Genomic DNA, 20,842 nt, shown 5'->3' with positions numbered 1-20,842 from the left:
AATAACGAGCCTCACCCTGAGCTGAGCTTCCTGTAAGAGCAGTTACTTTGAACATGTCCCATGCACACTTGCCAACCCTCCGATTTTATTGCCCTCTCCCGGTTTCCTCCCGGGGTCATATTTCTCCCGATTTCTGACAAAATCAGATTTACTCAGGACTGTTTCCACTCGGACTTTAATACAGCTACACCATTGTTTGGTTTCCATGGTAGCGCAACTGACAGTCTGAGAGGGTGAGGAAGAGAGTCACAGTAAACCGAACAAGAATCGACAACTCTACCCTCTGCTCACTCCTTTCCATTTCCAAGACAGTGCACTAACAACTACAATAAGCATGTTAATGTTAAGCTAATACAGCTCCGGCGATCCACTAGCCCCCCCCCCCCCGCGGTGGTTTTGAAATGCTCCCGATTTCTGAGGTCTCAGGGTTGGCAAGTATGGTCCCATGTCATGGCCATTTCTACTGATCATAATTCCATTGTTGAGGTCTACTAAAATAGATTTATATTGTGCAATGTTCCAAACTCACATTGGTTTCTCATACTCATCTGTATAGTATGTGTATTCACTCTGTCCCAAATGGCTTGTTGGAGCTCTTCTTCCCTTCTGCGAGACACAGCTAAACCCAGCCCGAACACACACACCCGCAGCCTGGCTGGGAGTTTGTGTGTGTGCTCACTGCTCACAGCCTCGGGCGTCCCGCCGTCTCAGGGAGGAGAAATCGGCGGAGCTGCAGCTGAGGAAAGATTGAGTGTGTGAGGAACGGCTCCACGGAGCTTCACATAGAGAAGAAAACACTTTAATATCAAACTTTTTATTAAAAAAAAAAAAAAGGACAAATTACATTTGAAACTGGAGCACAGCTCTCATTGGTTACACATGATATCACAGCTGTACGTCATGTTTCTGTGGCAACTATGGGTCCAATCACCCATCTTTAAGTTATCAGTACAAACACGTTAAAAAAGAAATCAGGAATGTCACACAACTTTAACCAAACAAGGCACACAACAATTTATCAGAAATGTTGATGATAAAAAGATGCTGTGCGGTTTTTCCTTTCTTTACCTAAAGCAGAAAAACATAATAAAAAAAAGTTAATACATCTTTTGGTTTTCGCTCTCTTTTGATACCAGATTCTTAATCTCGTTAGCACTGAACACAACGGCAAAGTAAACATGCAGAGAAGTAAACTTGAAAATGACAGTTATCTAAACACTCACAGGACATGTAGAACAAAATGAACATTGAAAATATTTCAAGATGTCAGTCTCGTTATTACGGGCTCAAATATCCACAGTGCCACATTATTAAAGGAGCTGCATTATCCATCTTGATGAAGCTTCAACATGAGCACCTTTAATGTGCCGTATCTGTAGATATTGGGGTCTCCAAATCTGCGTTATCCTCCATCTGTCATCTTACAAAAACATTGTATGAAGAAAAAAAAAGGCTTTCCTCTCAGTGCAACATTTGAGGTGCTCAAAGTCATTTGTTTGTGTCTACTACAAATGGAAAGGAGGGTGAGTTTGGGATTTACAACGGTGCTGGCCAGCAGCAACGTTTATAAATCTAATAAGTCAGCGTTGCAGTCGCAGGGTGACAAAGTGTTCAGATGGAGACGGGTGGGAAAGGATGACGGAGCTTCAGAACAAGTGTTTTCCTCATGTAGTCCCCTGTTCACACGGTGCAACGACAGAGCTTCTGTCCCCTCGTTGCTGCAGGAGCTTCTCTGTCCGATCTGATTGTGGTGTAAATGCTCGTTGATAAGGTTCAAAGGTGAGGGTCAGATGGCCATGGGGTCTCTCCTGCTGAAGCTGAACTCCCACAGGATGCCGTCTCCGTTGGGGGGGTGGCTGGAGGGCAGGAGGACCCGGGTGAACCAGTGACTGAAGACAGAAGGATAAAATAGCTGGATTCACATATTTGTTTATTTGAAAAACATTCAAACTGGAATTGTGGTAAAGTCACTTTAAAGGGGACCTATCATGCAAAATGCACTTTTTGATGTCTGTTATTCATAAACATGTGTCCCCGGTGTGTCAGGGAACTCATGCAGCGTCAGAAAATAAAACCCTCTCTCTTTTCCTCCGTACCCAAATCTCTAAAAACGGGGAACAACGGAGCTGATCCAGATTGTCGTCCGATATGACGTAATATCTGAAATGTGGACCCACGGCCCAATCAGAAACAATGTCCGACTGTTTTGGACGTAATATGGTCGGTGTTTACATTAGCATCGCTAACACTCAGAGCTAACCTGTACTGGAGAGCATGTGTGTGAAGAAGCAGGAAGTAAAAAGGAACTCACCTTGTGGTATAACCGGCAAGAGAGAAAGCCTTTGAGCTCCAAACTGTTTCAGAGAGAATCCTTGATAATCCATGATATGGCGTTTCATCACGGCAGCATTTAGTTTAGACAGTAGCTGCCGGGTCCCGCATGAGCTCAGACCCCTCCTCTTTTATCAATCTTTGTAAAGCTTTATACCCAAAATCAGCACTTTTGAAACAGGAAGTGAAATAGAGGGATATGAGGCATGGCTAGAATGGGTGATCTGTTTGGTATTTTGAGCAAAACACTTCATAGACATGTTTTTTATATATTTATATATATCTGAGACCTATGCTATTGCCTAAAAATAGCATGATAGGTGACCTTTAAGTAGGAATTGTGCCTGCTGAAAATGTTGAAATCACTTTGAAACACAGGGAAATCTTTGAGAAAAGGTTGTTTAGTTCGAGGACAACTGTTGAAAAATCCCATAAAAAGATGTTAATATTACTTTAATTGAACTTAGTGAAATGTTTACCCGACATCTGTCCTGATCATTAATACTAACTATTCATCAATGTTCAGAATCTAAACTCTTTAAATATTTAGTTTTTTAAAATATATAGTATTAAACTATAATCATTTATTATACTATTTATACCATATCCCCAATGTTGTTTTTCCACAGCTAAATGATTATATATAATACAAAATTGAGGTATATAATTTTAAACTGCTAGTGCTGTAATTAACTATAAATTAAATTCTAATCACATTTTCCTGCGTAATTGAACTCACCTCCTTTTTTCCACCCCCAGCAGTAACTTCCAGTTGTTCATCGTCCCGTGATGATATGGGTTTTTGAAAACCTGCGTTAGAAAACACAAGAAACTTAAACACCATCTCCAGAGCTGCAGAGATACCAATGATATGTAAGCCTATAGTTTGATATATTTCACTCCGTCAGCGGTACCTTTCCGATGTCCCTCAGCCGGCGGGTCTCTTTGTGGTTGATGTGTCGCTCCACGCTGGTTTCTCCTCGGCTGATCAGGATCATGTGCCAGAGGCTGAGAGCTCCCAGAGCCACGGACACCGAGCTGCAGGGAGAACACATCAAGAGCTCTGTCATCAGAGGTGGGAAGTAGTGGAGTACAAATACTTCGTTACTGTACTTAAGTACATTTTTTTGGTATCAGTACTTTACTCCACTACTTATTTTTCTGACGACTTTTTACTTTGACTTCTTACATGTTGAACACAAATACCTGTACTTTCTACTTCTTACATGTTGAACTCAAATACCTGTACTTTCTACTTCTTACATGTTGAACTCAAATACCTGTACTTTCTACTTCTCACATGTTGAACACAAATACCTGTACTTTCTACTTCTCACATTTTGAACACAAATACCTGTACTTTCTACTTCTTACATGTTGAACACAAATACCTGTACTTTCTACTTCTTACATGTTGAACCCAAATACCTGTACTTTCTACTTCTTACATGTTGAACACAAATACCTGTACTTTCTACTTCTTACATGTTGAACACAAATACCTGTACTTTCTACTTCTTACATGTTGAACACAAATACCTGTACTTTCTACTTCTTACATGTTGAACCCAAATACCTGTACTTTCTACTTCTTACATGTTGAACTCAAATACCTGTACTTTCTACTTCTTACATGTTGAACCCAAATACCTGTACTTTCTACTTCTTACATGTTGAACCCAAATACCTGTACTTTCTACTTCTTACATGTTGAACACAAATACCTGTACTTTCTACTTCTTACGTGTTGAACTCAAATACCTGTACTTTCTACTTCTTACATGTTGAACACAAACACCTGTACTTTCTACTTCTTACATGTTGAACTCAAATACCTGTACTTTCTACTTCTTACATGTTGAACTCAAATACCTGTACTTTCTACTTCTTACATGTTGAACCCAAATACCTGTACTTTCTACTTCTTCCATGTTGAACTCAAATAACTGTACTTTCTACTTCTTACATGTTGAACACAAATACCTGTACTTTCTACTTCTTACATGTTGAACTCAAATACCTGTACTTTCTACTTCTTACATGTTGAACACAAATACCTGTACTTTCTACTTCTTACATGTTGAACCCAAATACCTGTACTTTCTACTTCTTACATGTTGAACACAAATACCTGTACTTTCTACTTCTTACATGTTGAACTCAAATACCTGTACTTTCTACTTCTTACATGTTGAACACAAATACCTGTACTTTCTACTTCTTACATGTTGAACTCAAATACCTGTACTTTCTACTTCTTACATGTTGAACTCAAATACCTGTACTTTCTACTTCTTACATGTTGAACTCAAATACCTGTACTTTCTACTTCTTACATGTTGAACACAAATACCTGTACTTTCTACTTCTTACATGTTGAACCCAAATACCTGTACTTTCTACTTCTTACATGTTGAACTCAAATACCTGTACTTTCTACTTCTTCCATGTTGAACTCAAATACCTGTACTTTCTACTTCTTACATGTTGAACACAAATACCTGTACTTTCTACTTCTTACATGTTGAACTCAAATACCTGTACTTTCTACTTCTTACATGTTGAACACAAATACCTGTACTTTCTACTTCTCTCATTTTCCAAACAGCTGGTTCCTTTAGTCTGAATGTGTGTTTGATGCGTGATCATTATTCTTTAGAGTCATTGCGTGCCTATTGATTTGAACACGATCCGTGTATCCATCATTTCCTGGTCTTCTCTAAAGAAGAGGGACCAATGGAAACGTTGTCATGTTGCCGTTGTTCAGCATGGAAACATTCATTAGCTAACAATGACATTATTGTTCTATTAATATAAAGGGAGGTCAGGTACTCTTTAAAACAGCTGCTAGTTATGGGTACTTTCTACTGAAGTACACTTCAAATCCTCTTTACTTTCACTTGAGTAAAGAAGTTTAGTCAGTACTTCTACTTTTACCAGAGTATTTTTAAACACGAGTATCTGTACTTCTACTTGAAGAAAGGATGTGTGTACTTTTGCCATCTCTGTCTGTTATCCACCTTTATCCGATTAAACATGGAGGAATTATAAAGCGTTCCTCACCTGGTCAGCACCCAGAGGAAGATGATGCTCTTGTGAGCCGTGGACTCGACGTAGGGCTCGGTGGGAGGAGGGGTCTGGTAGTATCTCTGAAAAAGACAAAAGATAATCCGGTTATTATATTTATACTGTCGTCACAAATGGATTTATTTCACTTCTTGTTCTGATCCGAGGAGGATTTAGCTCGCTGCTTTCTGAGGTACGGAAGCCCTGAGAGCCAAATTGGGAAAAACAATTCTTATTCTTCTTTTTTTAGGTCAAATCTAAATAGTTTTCTCTTGATTTGGACAGGATAGTTTTTCTAAATTCCTTAAATGTTAGTATTTTTAATCTGTGAAACGAACTAAAGTATTCACAGGAACATTTTCTAACTTGCCTTCATCTGTGAAAAAAGGTGTTTGTTGTTGTAATACTTAATATGATCACTATCACAGAAATGCACCACTATCACATGTTAAAGGTGGGGTAGGTAATTCACTTCAGAAACGCTCTCAACATCCCGATAGCAATGAATATCTTAAATGCTTTGACAATAAATCCATAAACAAATGTCATCAGTGGAAGCCGTGGCGCTGTAAAAAGCACGACCAATCATCTGAGCCGGCTAAAGTAACTGGATGGCCTACCTGCCTGTCAGCCTTCCATCTGGGCACAAACTTATCTCGTGCCCTCATTGGTCATGTGCGCGTCCGTGTGTGTTGGAGGAGGGGCTCTGTAAGGAAGTGGCAGATTTGTTCCGGCTGTGTATTTTCAAATTCTAGCGCACTCGAGCTGGTTTCTCCATTCTTACCTACCCTACCTTTAACAGGACTAAAAGCTCTTGATTAGCACCGACTAAAATACATTTTCAGCCAAAGAAAAAGCAATGACAGCTATTTTACATAACATGCTAACAGACAACATGGGAGAGAAACACTTGGAAACTAGTAATTACTTGATTTCTTTGAGAGTATTTTCTAAGATTCAGAAATGTGTAGGATATATTTCCTGCACATTTTCTTATACCTGTTTCCATACAACTTAACAATAATCACATGAGAGAAGGAACTTTGAAAGATTATACTTGTGAAACCTCTTTTTTTCCATGTTCTTAAAGGTGGGGTAGGTACTTTTGGAGAAAGCAGCTCGAGTGCGCTAGAATTAGAAAATAACAGCCGGAAAAAATCTGCCACTTCCTCACAGAGCCCCGCCTCCAACACACACGAACGCGCACATGACCAATGAGAGCACGAGATAAGTTTGTGCCCAGATGGAAGGCTGACAGGCAGGTAGGCCATCCAGTTACTTTAGCCGGGCAGGCTCATATGATTGGTCGTGCTTTTTACAGCACCACACAGGCCCGGACTGGCCATCGGGAGGACCGGGAGGTTTCCCGATGGCCTGGCCTGCTAAGTGGCCTGCTGGTCTGAGGACTTTTTTTTTTTTATGTAGGTCTATGTATTGTGAACGCAACGCTGCGCAAATGTGGGTCTGACTCTGCCTCACAGAGGGTGACTGGCTGTCTACATGATGTGGCCTGCCGACATGGCCACTTTCATACAGATCATACTAATGCCCTCGATTGGTCTCTGTGTGTCATTCAAGCTCGGGAGGGTGTGTGTTATGTGTGGCGCGAGCGAGTGAGATAAAGCACGCGCACCGGTTACGTGTATTGTTGTTGTTGTTAGCATCTGGTGCTAGCTAGCTGCGCTAACGGATATAAGGTGGAGGAGAGTCCTCTGCTGTCAGACTGAGAGACTGATAACCTCAGCTCAGGTGAGGTAAAGGACTCTCTGAGTGTTTAGATAGTTAACTTAGTCTAAGTTATCTCTGTGGGTCACAAACGGTTTGGTCACCATTTATGTAAACACATATTTCCATTTGAGGGGGGAGTGATTAGTAAAATATGCATGAATAATAAAAAAAATAAAAACGTTAACTAGGTGAAAAAAGGTAAGATAAACTATTAAAACTTGTTGAGAGCTAAAACTAGTCTTTGCTGCTGCCTCAAAGAGGAGCAGGGGGAGAGGAGGGAGACAGGAGAGAGGGGGGAGACAGGAGAGGCTGGTTCAGGAGCCCAGACACACTCACAACTATAAATGAACCAAAAACAAATAAATAAACAAGTTTCAATGTTTTTCCATATTGGATATGGTATGTTATTGGTTATGGCCATGTTCTTATGATTTTATGATTATTTAAATGTATACAGTTATGTTTCATATGGGTGTAGTATCTTTATTTCCCCCTCAAAGTGCACCAGATTGATGCATTTAAGTCCAACATTAAACAAAAATCTTACCGGAGGAGCATGCCCCCGGACCCCCCTATAGGAGTTGAGGTCCACCCCCACTTAAAATATGTTCACAAACGTTCCTAAATAGATTTGCACATTTTTTTTAAATAGTAACCCATGTCCATATGTTTATTTTTGGGTAGTAGATTTAGAGGGCTATCACTACGGGCAGCAACGCTGTAAATATTGACAAATAAATCCAGCAAAATGGCACAAAAAACTGGTAGTGGCCTGGCTGGGTGTATAATTCCCGGCCTGACTTATTGTCCCAGTCCGGCCCTGGCACCACAGATGATATTTATTTATGGATTGAAGCACTTCAGATATTCATGGCTATCGGGATGTTAAGAGCATTCCATGGAATATAACAAAAAGTGTATCTCGAGCCGGTTTCTCAAACTTACCTACCCCACCTTTAAGTCATGAGCACGGGAACAATACAATTTAGCTCAAACAAAAATAAATTTGATCACGGATATTATTTGTTTCCCTCGCCTCTCAAGGTTTCACCTTTAAATGTTGGCTCTGATTCAAAACTGTGCTTTCGGGTACGCTACGAGTCCAACATCAAATGTCAACAGGACTAAAAGCGCTTGATTAGCACCGACTAAAATACATTTTCAGCCAAAAAAAAGCAATGACAGCTATTTGACATAACATGCTAACAGACAACACAGATACCTTGTGTCTAAAGTGCACAAAATGGGATAGAAACACTTGGAAATTCGTAATTACTTGATTTCTTTGTGAGTATTTTCTAAGATTTCTAAGATTATACTTCTTTATATATACCTCTTCTTTTTTTTACATGTTCTTAAAGGTCACCTATCATGCTATCTTTAGGCAATAGCATAGGCCTCAGATATATACAAAACATGTCTATGAAGTGTTTTGCTCAAAATACCAAACAGATCACCCATTCTAGCCATGCCTCATATCCCTCGATTTCACTTCCTGTTTCAAAAGTGCTGATTTGGGTATAAAGCTTTAAAAAATAAAAAAGGAGGGGCTGAGCTCATGGGGACCCGGCAGCTACTGCCTAAACTAAATGCTGCCGTGATGAAACGCCATATCATGGATTATCAAGGATTCTCTCTGAAACAGTTTGGAGCTCAAAGGCTTTCTCTCTTGCTGGTTATACCACAAGGTGAGTTCCTTTTTACTTCCTGCTTCTTCACATACATGCTCTCCAGTACAGGTTAGCTCTGAGTGTTAGCGATGCTAATGTAAACACCGACCATATTACGTCCAAAACAGTCGGGCATTGTTTCTGATAGCAACGTTTCTGATTGGGCCGTGGGTCCACATTTCAGATATTACGTCATATCGGACGCAAATCTGGATCAGCTCCGTTGTTCCCCGTTTTTAGAGATTTGGGTACGGAGGAAAAGAGAGAGGGTTTTATTTCCTGACGCTGCGTGAGTTCCCCGACACACCGGGGACACATATTTATGAATAAAAGACATAAAAAAGTGCATTTTGCATGATAGGCCCCCTTTAAGTCATAGAAACGGGGGGAAAGACAATTTAGCTGAAACAAAAAAATGTGATCACTGATATTATTTTTGCCTCTCAGGGTTTCCTTTCTTTAATTTTGGCTCTGCTTCAAGACTACAGGTATGCTACGAGTCCAACAATCTGGATCCTGTTCCTCGTGAAGTGGTCTTCGGGAGGCGAGGACTTCTAAACTTTCAGCTAATTTGTACTCAGAGCCCTCACGCTGTTTGTTTACCTGCTGCTGCTCAACCTTTGATATGAGAGAAAGCTCAGATCCTCTTCCTGTCTCCTGTTTCCTCGTGTGCCATCTGAGCTTCTCTGACCTCATCTGACCTCATCTGCGTCTAACAGATGCCACCCAGCAAAACATCTTGTCATCGCTACTTAGACTGACAACAGTCTTAAGTGTAGGATACCATTAGCAGCAACAACACAGCCGGTTTTATCAGGGGACAGTAGCCTCAATATCTTCATTGTTTCTTTATATTATCTTAACAGTTAAATGTTTTATTACCCTTTCATATGATTTTACTAACATGATCCTTCTGGTCTCACATCAGAATTTAGAGGGAACATGGCTATTTCATTTGTTTATTTTAAAAGGTGCTTTTAATTTGAAACTCACTTTGAATTATGAATGTTTTGATATTTTCTACAATTACAATTTTTAGGTGACTGCAAACATTTTGAAGTCTGTGGAAATGCACTCTTTATTGACTTTGACTCATTATTTACCTGATTGATATTTCATTTATCACATTTTTTGTAATTATTGAAAGAAGGACTTGCGAACCACGTTGACCAGATGTCGCTTTTATTCTGAAGTCAGTTGTCACACGCTCTTACCGTAATGCCTCGTATAAAATGTACCACAGAAACAAAGGGACTAGTTTGTCCGTCTTCTCCAAACTAGAGTCTGGGACCTTCCATTACCGTTCTGAATTTAAAGGTCCCCTATTATCCAGTTTTTCATCAATATATCATAGGTCTCAGATATATACATAACCTGTCTCTGATTGGCTGAAACACCAAACAGATCATTGCAGCATTACCCATAATCCCCTCTGTTTCAGCCCTGTTTCCAAAGTGCTGATTCTCTGTCTGTTACTTTAGATGAAAATAAGGAGCCCCTCCCCACGCCCCTCTGAGAGACATTTGGTTACAAATAACACAATAGGCGCTTTCACACCGGAGTACTTTTCCCAGGAATAGTTCCGATAGTTCCTGGGATTTTGCGTTCACACCAAAAAGATCTGGAACTAGAACTTTTTTTTGCGAACCTTTTCACCCCCTTTTTAGTCCCTGCTAGAGAGCAGGTACTTTCCTGGGGAGAAAAAGGTTCCAATTTCTGATTGGCTGGGCGAATTGCAAACCACGCCCCGTAAAACTCGGAAAAGTTTTGTGAAGCCGCCATTGTATTTGCTGGCATTAGCATTATTAGCATTAGCCCCGCGCAACACAACAAAAAAAAACATGGGAGCGGTGGAGATGAGGAGGTGTCGGCGTTCTGGCGATTTACTCGGAAGGCTTCAGTAGAAGCTGCTGGGAGTCCCAGCAGCTTCTACTGAAGCCTTCCCCAACTCCGGGGACTTCCGGCCGGGGACTTCGGGTGGCAGTATACGGCGTGAAGTGGTTTGCGGTCTGCCAGTAAAGCCAAAGCAGAAGAAGAAGAAGTGACGCCAGCGGCTCCCTCAGGGACTTATTCCGGTGTGAACGCGATTTAGTAGATAGTTCCAGGAAATAAAAGTTCCGGGGAGAAGTACTTGGTGCGCCTATTGGTGCTCTAGGAGGAGATTCAGGTGATAAGGTGGGGGGGGGGGGGGGGGGGGGGGGGGGGTTTACCTTAGTTGCTGATTGGCTAATGGTTACAAAAAAAGAGAGAGAATCTTTGTTCCTGAAACTTTCAGAGTCTCTTTCCACAGAGGGGACACATGTTGATGTAGAAGAGACATGAAGAAGAGGGGACACATGTTGATGTAGAAGAGACACGAAGAAGAGGGGACACATGTTGATGTAGAAGAGACACGAAGAAGAGGGGACACATGTTGATGTAGAAGAGACATGAAGAAGAGGAGACACATGTTGATGTAGAAGAGACATGAAGAAGAGGGGACACATGTTGATGTAGAAGAGACATGAAGAAGAGGGGACACATGTTGATGTAGAAGAGACATGAAGAAGAGGGGACACATGTTGATGTAGAAGAGACATGAAGAAGAGGGGACACATGTTGATGTAGAAGAGACATGAAGAAGTGGATTTTGCATAATAGGTGACCTTTAATGGCTATAAACTCGCCTTTTGCTTCACTTTGTTTTTCCAGATACAAAACCATGTGACACACGTGTTGTGTCTGTCACTACACCCGATTTAGAACAAGCCTCAACACATACGATATGTAACCCACACCCAGGAAGTACTACTCTCTGCCTCACCTCTATGGTGTTGTAGGCGTCTAGGAACATGTCCTTGCTGCTGATGCTGCAGTACACGCAGCCCAGCGTCGTGTAGAGGCAGAAGGAGAGGAAGTAGCGGTGGTTGAAGTGACCCACGCAGTTATTCAACCAGGCTGGAAACACGCTCAGGGAAATGTGTATACAGTGGGAATTAACACTTTAAAAAGCATCTTCTTTTGAGTTAAAAACAAATGTGTTTCTTGTGGAAAGGATACGGCAGTGGTGGTCCATCTTCAAAACACACCTGTAATATTAACGAAAGTTCAAATTCAATTAAAAAGACAAAGACTGGCTTACTCTTTAGATGAGAAGTGTTATTTTAATGATCTCACTGGTTGCAGATGCTGCAGTGGTGCGTCCTGGGAGGTTTGGGAGTGATGCATTTCTTACAGATGGACACCGCTGGAATCTGAGTTTTCTCCTAACAAACAAAAACAAAGGAGGATGTGTTACCGTCTAAGAACAGAAATCAATCTAAACAAGAGTGTCACCTTGTAGCAGAAGTAGAAAGAAATACAAACAAAATACCAAATATATATCTATAACAAAGATACGGTGGCCCTGAGAGCTCAAACAGCAAAGTAGGTCAAACTATAACGCCATTAGGAAAGCTGAAATTCCTCCAATGTCTCTTCGATCAAGAAATATTGAAGACAAATAAGTATTTGCTCTAAATTTCAATATGTTTTGAATTGCCCCATGCTTGACCCTTCCACCAAGTTTCAAGACATTTATGGTAGTAGTTTTACCGTAATCATTCTGACAATCAAACAAAAAATAAACGGAAAAACAAAACTTTGGAGGTGAAAATAACATCCTTATATTTTATTTTAGATTTTTCGAACTAAATTGACGTAAAGCCGACTTTATGAACTTCTCAAGGCACAAACACAGACATTGCTGCGTGTGCATCACCTTATTTTGTCCCCTGGAAACAGTTGTGTTTCTAAATGCTTCACGATGTCACATTTTGAAAGTTGTTTTTTTTGTATGTTCTCTCAATTTGCCTTGTTTTGAGCTCTCAGGGCCACCGTAGCAATTCTTAGCTACTACCACAGAAAGACCAACATGTAAAGAATGATTTAAAACCCCTTCAGCTGAACTGTATTGCAGTATACGATACGATAATACTTTAATGTTCAGATCAAGTCTGAAATTGGACTTGCATCACAGCAGCTCCATGTGTAACATCAACATAGACAAATATCAATACATGAAAAACAAACAACAAACATTTAACATAACATTGGTAACATAAATCTGGTCTTGAACCTTGGGTGGGCTTCCTGCTGCTGTTGTGGTGGCCTTGTAGTAATGGAAGACCACCATGACGAGGAGCCAGTGGCCGTAGCAGAGGTGCCACACGATCATGTACAGAGGGTAGGTGCTGAGGATTGTGGGTAAAACGAACAGGTAGATGATGACCACAACTGAGGTGGTCAGCAGGATGACGAGGCAGACGAACACCTGAGAGAGAAAGAGAGAGAAATAATCACGACTTATCGTACGATGTTGACCATTTGTTATCGACTTTTTTACGATATTAGGATTTTTCATAATCTTGATTGACCTTGAATTATTTACTTCGACGAAATGGACTTATCCTTAAAAAGATTGTCATTGCTTATGTCATTTTAACGTAATAGACTAAACATACGAAACATGGAAATGAACTCGATTATTTTTACCTTTTTTGACTTATCGTACGATATACGGAAACAACACTGATCATTCTCGAGTTATACACTTACCGTACAATATAGGGACATGATTGTTGACTTATTGTACGATAAATGGACATTAGCTTCACCATTTTTAGGTCATCGACTCATTGTACAAATTATTTACATCGCCTCCATATTTTTTACGTTATTGACTTATCGTTAGATCGTCATCACCTCGATCATTTTTAACGTAATAGACTAAACGTACAACATTATGGTTTTTTGACTTATCGTACGATATACGGAAACAACAATGATAATTCTTACGTCACACACTTACTGTATGATATATGGACAAGAACATCATCATTTTTACGCTATCAACATATGTACGGACATTACTTAAAAAAATTCACGTAATTCTGATTGTACAACCGTGACATTAACTCGATCATTTTAGGCTAACAACATTACACAAAAAAAATTCACATAATTGTATTATTGTATGGTTTTGACCATGTTTACGTTTTTCGTCGTCTTGTACAATGCATCAAAATGAACTCGCTCATTTTTAATGCTATCAATTTATAATCAATATATTAATATGAACTCGATACACTTTAAGTAAGCAACTTATTTTTTACCCGTTCCAAATCACACTTTAAAAAAAAAGCATATAGGCATATAAATCGCAATTATTTCTTAGACAATAAATCACTCGACAAAAAAAATGATCCATCTAACAGACCTACGTTTAAGATTGAGGATCATGTTTTTTGGGGGGTTGTTTTGGGGTCAAATAGGAACAAATAGATATCCAACAGCTCACCACTCCGAACCAGCGGGTCACATTATCCACAATCCAGTAGACTGGTTCGAAGGCACAGTCCAGCAGAGTGTCAGCGTTGGTGAGGCTGTTGAAGTACAGAGACCTGAGCAGCATCTTGCTGTAGCTCCACACCTCAAAACACCGCCCGCTGATCCAGGGTCTGTTTCCCCCGCATCCACCCCCCCTCTGTGGGCCTCGGCACCAACGCATCGCCAGCCTCATGGTGCGGGAGAGATGCCACCTCCAGCTGCTGCCCATACCACCACCACCACCACCACCTTTCCTACACACACTCTGACACACACACACACACAGACACACGGTCCAGCAGTTACAAACACAGGCGGCGTAAAACAGCAGCTCTTCGTAGCGCAGCATGACGGAGTTTTCCATTGATATCCTTCAAGTAGTGGGACCTCCACCCCTCGAAAAAAAGCTCAATTCAAGTTCTGCGACACATGTCAGTCACAGAAAACAAGGCCAGGCTCTCAGGTAACGCCCATCAGCACCTACCAATTAAACGTCTCCTGTTAATAATTCAGAGGCAAAGCGACATTTTGAATATTCCTAGGAATTAAAAGTTCATTACTCTTTGAAAGCCTGTATTTCTATGCTATAACTTTGTATGATTAGTCATAAAACATTATATTTTTGGGACAATAACTTGCTCCTAAATTATCTATCTGACAGGTTTATGTTAAAGATTAAGGATCTTGGTTTTGGGGGTTGTTTGGGTCAAGTAGGCAGAACAGATATTCAACATTTGGTGAGTTATGCCCATCAGCACCTACCAATTAAACAAAAGTTCATTACTCTTTGAAAGCCTGTATTTTTATGCTATTACATTGTTTTAATTGTCATAAAACAATATATTAGTCGCATAAAATGGTCTTAAAATACCAATTATATTGATTATCGCATTTATAACTTGCTCAAACGCCCATCAGCGCCTACCAATTAACGTCTCCTGTTAATAATTCAGAGCAAATCTACATCTCCAGGCCATTTGTATGCCATCAACTTATAGTAACTATATGGAAATGAACTGGAACACTTTTGTTAGCGACTTATTTTTGTTTCCAATTCAATTTTGGACTATTCCTAAGAATTAGAAGTTCATTACTGTTTGAAAGCCTGTATTTCTATGCTATTACATTGTTTTAATAGGCATAAAACATTACATTAGTGGCAGAAAATGGTCTAAAAATACCAATTACATTGTTTATCGCGTGTCTTTTTGGGACAATAACTTGCTCCTAAATCATCTATCTGACAGGCCTATAATAAAGATTAAGGATCTTGGTTTTGGGGGTTGTTTGGGTCGAGTAGGCAGAACAGATATTCAACATTTGGTGAGTAACGCCCATCAGCGCCTACCAATTAAACGTCTCCTGTTAATAATTCAGAAGTAAAACGACATGTTGAATATTCCTAGGAATTCAAAGTTCATTACACTTTGAAAGCCTGTGTTTCTATGCTATTACATTGTTTTAATAGGCATAAAACATTACATTAGAGGCATAAACTGGTCTTAAAATACCAAAAATATTGTTTTCGCATGTATGACTTGCTCAAATATTGTCTATCTGACAGGCCTATAATAAAGATTGAGGATCTTGGTTTTGGGGGTTGTTTGGGTCGAATAGGCAGAACAGATATTCAACGAGTAATGCCCATCAGTCTCCTGTTAATCATTCACAGCAAATCCACATCTCGAGGCCAAGCAGTTGTTAGAAACTTGCCGTGGAGATGCAGAGAGGTAACTCTGTAAGAGGGAAATGCAACAGGATGAATGTCTTAAGCAAGAAGGAAATAAAACCTGATCCATTTCATGAAAGTGAGTATTGGTTACACAGACAAGGCTTGTTCGGGTCGGCATTAATAATGAGAGACACTAATCAGGGGTCCTTTATTAGGCAGTGAGGGTCAGGCCGGTCAACAACCACCTGTTTCAGATGCTACTTAAACTCAATTACTACAGTATCAATTAAAAATGCCTAGAGTGCATTACATTACATGTTACTTGTTAGACGCTTTTATCCAAAGCGACTTACATACTCAATACTGTGGGCGATCCCCACAGGAGCGATTTGGGGTCAAGTGACTCAGGGACACAACGACATGCTGACTGCAGTGGGGTTTGAACCTGCGCCCCCCTGATCCAAACACCAACGCACTAATCCACTGCGCCACACGCCTCCCTATTAGGTTCAAATTAGGTCATCTCGCATAATATGTGACGTCAATGTGACACCTGATGACACTGTTTCTCTTGCTTTCCTTATAATGGGTTTCATGCGCCTCATTATTAATGCTATAACATCAGTGTAATAATCCATATTAATCTGTAAAAGCCCATTTTTACCATGAAAGAAATTGATAAAAATAGTTGAATGATCCAAATAATCAGCCTGCATTTTCTGTCTCTTATAATTAAGTTAGAAAACTATGAATAAAAAAATGCACCTAATTAAAAACATATAATTAAAGCTGTGTGAAAGATACATTAGTTTATGATGACAGTAACTAAAATGAGCCCAGGATATGTTTAGAATATAGAGGCGAAGTCCCTCCCTTTCCTCCATGGGACCTTATTTCAGAAAAAGTATGTATTGAAGTCGATGGGGAGAGAAAGATTATCTCTCGATTCCGTTTGAATTGTGCCACGAATTACACATATGATGTTTGTCAATTTAAAAGATAATTTTGCAAGTCAAAAAAAAAAAATGTGTCGTAAAACTGTGAAGTAACACTTGTTGTGTGTGAAACCGCTCAATGAACTACATCTCCCGTCTCGCACCACACACCAAGACGGCCGTCACGTTGAAACATTTCACTTCTTTCTTTCAGAATGAGGCGGAAAGTATTAAAAGAGGTGAAAATCACTCCAAGTCTGGGCGCGTTGAGAGCTGTACACACACACACAAGCAGAGACGTGCACACATAGACTCTAGGTAGTGCTTGAGCACCTGCCCGTGTTGCCCTCTTGACAGCAATGTGCCCTTTTGAAAGTTCGGTTTTTACAGTTTTTTACTGTATGTGGCTCATGGTAACATCGATCAATTCTGGATTAAAAGCTTCTAATATATATACAACAATGCCCCAAATGCGCGTTGTAATTTTGTCAGACATCCCCACACGTGCCCCGCGGCACTCCCGTACGCGCTCTGGCTGCAACCCCTCCCTTCCCTGCTCTCAACGTGAACGCGCAGCGCGCAGAGCTGACAGTCAGTCAGTCAGACAGGCCACGGCGGGTGTGTGGTGCAGCAGCACGCAGCAACACGATAGTGCCCTAGTGACGACCAAGTAACCACCAGGTAACAAAAACAATGAGTGTATTGTTTAATCCCCTAAATCAGATGCTAAACTATACAGGGTTCGTACGGTCATTGAAAACCTGGAAAAGTCATGGAAATTCAAAATGCAAATTCCAGGCCCTGGAAAAGTTATGGAAAACAATATTTTTCCCAAAGTTTTGGAAAAGTCATGGAAATGTAACTAAAGTTGCGTCAAACATAATTTACATTTGATCTAATCGCCGAAATAATCTGCGGTCGCGAGCTGTTATGTGCCATCATGACGCGCATGGTGTTATTTTTTTAATATATGAAGCGCGAGCTGTGTGCTCGAGTCTTCTTGCCTGTCGGGCCGGCTGAACTCTGCTGCTCCGGGATGAGGGTCAGCTACATTATCTACGGTGTGTTCGTTAACTGTGCGGAGTCACTGTGGACTGAGCCGCTGGTGAACAGCTGTTAGAACGGGCCGTTCAGGTGTTCAGAGCAGAGCGGCAGTGCGTGATGTGAACTGGAACGTTTTTCTGTCGCAATATCATTGTCACTATCTGCTAACGTTAGCTTTAGCCTTCGTTTTCTAATAGTTTTTTTCATAGGCTATAAACAGAGGTGGTATAAGTATAGAGATTGTAGGCTACTAGAGTAAAAGTAGAAGTATACTCAGATCTTGTACTTTAGTAGAAGTACTCAGATCTTGTACTTAATAAACGTAGAAGTACTCAGATCTTGTACTTGAGTAAAAGTAGAAGTACTCAGATCTTGTACTTGAGTAAAAGTAGAAGTACCAGAGTGTAGGAATACTCTGTTACAGTAAAAGTCCTGCATTCAAAATGTTCCTCAAGTGAAAGTAGAAAAGTATTATAAAAATACTAAGAGGCATGAAAATACATTTTCAAAATGCTCAACAGCCAAAATTATAAACTGACTGCTACACAATTAAAATAAATGCTTTTATATATTTCTATTAGATGTAACTCTTTGGCGTTTCTGTTATTATTACCTGCTGCGTTAGTTGTTCTGACAGCTAAAATCCTCTGTTATTCCTCATTTTAAAGCCGATATTCCGTGGGGTCGGGGGGCTCGGATCCTTGTCACCTTTTTCATACCTGATGAGTTTGCATCCCTGACTACAGTTGCTTTAGCGAGTAGAAGCTAGTAAGCCTACTATCTGATTTGTTTTAGATAGGCATCTGCATCAGACAGCATATGGTTATTGAAATAAATATATATGCAATTACGACATACAAGATGTGCCTTTAATAAATCTCACACTACTAAGGCAGCCGGCGGTTCCACCAGGGGCGTCAATCCCGGGGGGGGGGGGGGGGGGGGATTTCGTCCCCCCCTTAGCTTCAGATTGGACCCCCCTAAGTCATTTAGAATAATACAAATAAATGTTAAAATAATTAATTTTTTGATAATAAATCAGTAAAATCAGGCAAAAATAAGAATTAAATAACATAACCCTAACACCGAAATAAAGTAACCAAAAACCGAAAATAAACTAACATAATCCGCCATTATCCGGCAAATTTTTGCGCACAATTTCGGAGCGCACAATTTCGGCGCCACCGCCACGACGACTCAGAAGGTGCCCTTTTTTTTCTCTTGAGCACCTGCCCCTATAAATGTCTGTGCACGCCACTGCACACAAGGGGAGTTAGTCGGTTCCTAAGAGCCAGCATGCGGGACCGGGATTCTGGGATTTGTAGTCTTTCTAGTTGCGTATTTTTCATAGTCTTATATTTCAACAGTTTTACCACAAACTGTGACTTTTTTTTACATGGAAATGATTTGTTAAGATTGACAAACATCATATGTGTAATTCGTGGCCCAATTCAAACGGGATCGAAAGATAATCTTTCTCTCTCCATTGACTTCAATGCATCATTTTTCAGAAATAAGGTCCCATGGGTCGGAGGTAGATGGGCGGGACTTCGCCTCTCTATTATGTAGAGCTGAAACCAAAAGCCAGTTGAATAGCCGGTTTATCAAAACACAAAACAATTGACAATCAATGAATCAGTGAATCAAGCAAATTTGGCAGACATTACTCCGTTCCAAACTTTTAAAAAAAATGGGATTTGCTGCTTTATGTCACTGTGAATTCAATATGTATTGGTGTTGGACTCCTTGTAAAACAAACAAGACATCTGATTACCTCAATCAGAGCTTTAAGAAGTAATACACATTTGTATACTATGTTCTGACTCATTTACTAAGTGCTGCTTACTTTATACCTCCATATTATGATGTAACTATCTTGAGTAGTTTATAGCTCCATGTTAAAATGCCACATTACAGTCATGTGATGAACTTTCTTTGAACATACAGTTCTATCTATAGGGAGGTGTGTGGCGCAGTGAGTGGGTGTTCGGATCAGGGGAGCACAGGTTCAATCCCCACTGCAGTCAGCATGTCGTTGTGTCCCTGAGACACTTCACCCCAAATTGCTCCTGTGGGGATTGCCCACAGTATTGAGTATGTAAGTCGCTCGTATGTCACAAGTAACATGTAATAATATCTGATTTAATTAAACACAAATCAACCAATTGGACCTAATGTGACAGTAACAACTTCCCCTTCAGCTTGAATCATTCACTCCTGTAGTTAAGATTACATACTGTGTGAAATATACAAAACAATGTTAAGGCAGGATGTTGATAGTCATAATCTGCTGTTATCATGTAATAAAACCTCACAGTGAATATCACCTTTGTCCGGATGAGGACCGAATAACTAAATGGACAATTGAGGTAAGAAAAATTGACAAAAATCCACATTATAATGATAGAAGAAGACAATAAAACAGTAGAAGAAGAAGAAAGCTTTTCTCCAATTAGCTTCAATCTGTCATGATACACCGTTAGCTAACAGCTAGCTTCCTCCAGCTAACTGCTACCCTTCCTCCACGATTAAGAGTCATTCATAATAAATAAACAGAATAGCAACCCATACTTAAGTAGGCATTATGACATGATGTACCTGGTCAGGTGAAGAGGTGAAGAAGCTCTACAGTGAGGTCATGAGCATGCTAACCTGCCATGTCTCCACTGACTGCAGAGGAGTACAGCTACAGAGAACCGGTGAAGATCGTTTGTTAAACAGAGGTTTACTCAGCGGTAAAAACATAAACGTCTTCCGGCTTAACTGGTGACTACAAACAGTTTATTTTAAGTAAATGCCGCAATTTATGGTCAAATATTGTTTCACTAAGTATAAATGTTATGTTATTATGAAGCATATTATATGATGGAAAGTCCCTCTGCTACGTATCTACCTGAATGTGTACTTGTATACATTGTAATTGTAATAATGTGTATGTTTAATTTTTTTTTTACAATAGTGTTCTATTTCCTTCGTCTCTAGTTATACTTTACTGTCTGTAACAACGTAAATGTCCCCTTTGTAGGACGAATAAAGGAATTATGATTCTG

At 40.1% G+C, this 20,842-nt stretch overlaps 1 protein-coding gene across 3 annotated transcripts; it reads right to left on the bottom strand.

Moving 5' to 3' along the window:
• Positions 1-798: 798 nt before the first annotated feature.
• On the bottom strand, positions 799-20,463 carry zdhhc16b (zinc finger DHHC-type palmitoyltransferase 16b). 3 transcript variants are annotated; one of them, XM_034241296.1, is made up of 10 exons: positions 20,391-20,463; positions 14,113-14,406; positions 12,892-13,086; positions 11,952-12,040; positions 11,835-11,863; positions 11,599-11,732; positions 5,395-5,480; positions 3,246-3,369; positions 3,071-3,141; positions 799-1,889 (listed from the first exon to the last, which is right to left on the bottom strand). In XM_034241296.1, the coding sequence occupies exons 2-10, from the start codon at positions 14,368-14,370 to the stop codon at positions 1,787-1,789; spliced, it is 1,089 nt and encodes a 362-aa protein (XP_034097187.1). In that variant the 5' UTR covers positions 14,371-14,406; positions 20,391-20,463; the 3' UTR covers positions 799-1,786. The 3 variants fall into 3 exon arrangements, with proteins under 3 accessions (XP_034097187.1, XP_034097195.1, XP_034097180.1); XM_034241304.1 differs by having other exon boundaries at positions 14,245-14,406; positions 20,391-20,462; XM_034241289.1 differs by lacking the exon at positions 20,391-20,463 and having other exon boundaries at positions 14,113-16,734.
• Positions 20,464-20,842: the final 379 nt, after the last annotated feature.

The sequence above is a fragment of the Gymnodraco acuticeps genome, unplaced genomic scaffold (assembly GCF_902827175.1).
Source record: "Gymnodraco acuticeps unplaced genomic scaffold, fGymAcu1.1, whole genome shotgun sequence".
In the NCBI taxonomy this organism is placed as follows: Eukaryota; Metazoa; Chordata; class Actinopteri; order Perciformes; family Bathydraconidae; genus Gymnodraco; species Gymnodraco acuticeps.
The sequence above is the reverse complement of the archived record's forward strand: the minus strand, read 5'-3'. Positions and strand labels throughout refer to the sequence as shown.

Coding starts and splice junctions, on each gene's coding strand:
- zdhhc16b (XM_034241289.1), bottom strand. CDS start 14,505: ATGGAAAACTCCGTCATGCTGCGCTACGAAGAGCTGCTGTTTTACGCC. Junction 11,864..11,951: donor CACTGCAGCATCTGCAACCA/GTGAGATCATTA, acceptor TTAATATTACAG/GTGTGTTTTGAAGATGGACC. Junction 5,481..11,598: donor ACGCCTACAACACCATAGAG/GTGAGGCAGAGA, acceptor TGTCTTTTTCAG/AGATACTACCAGACCCCTCC.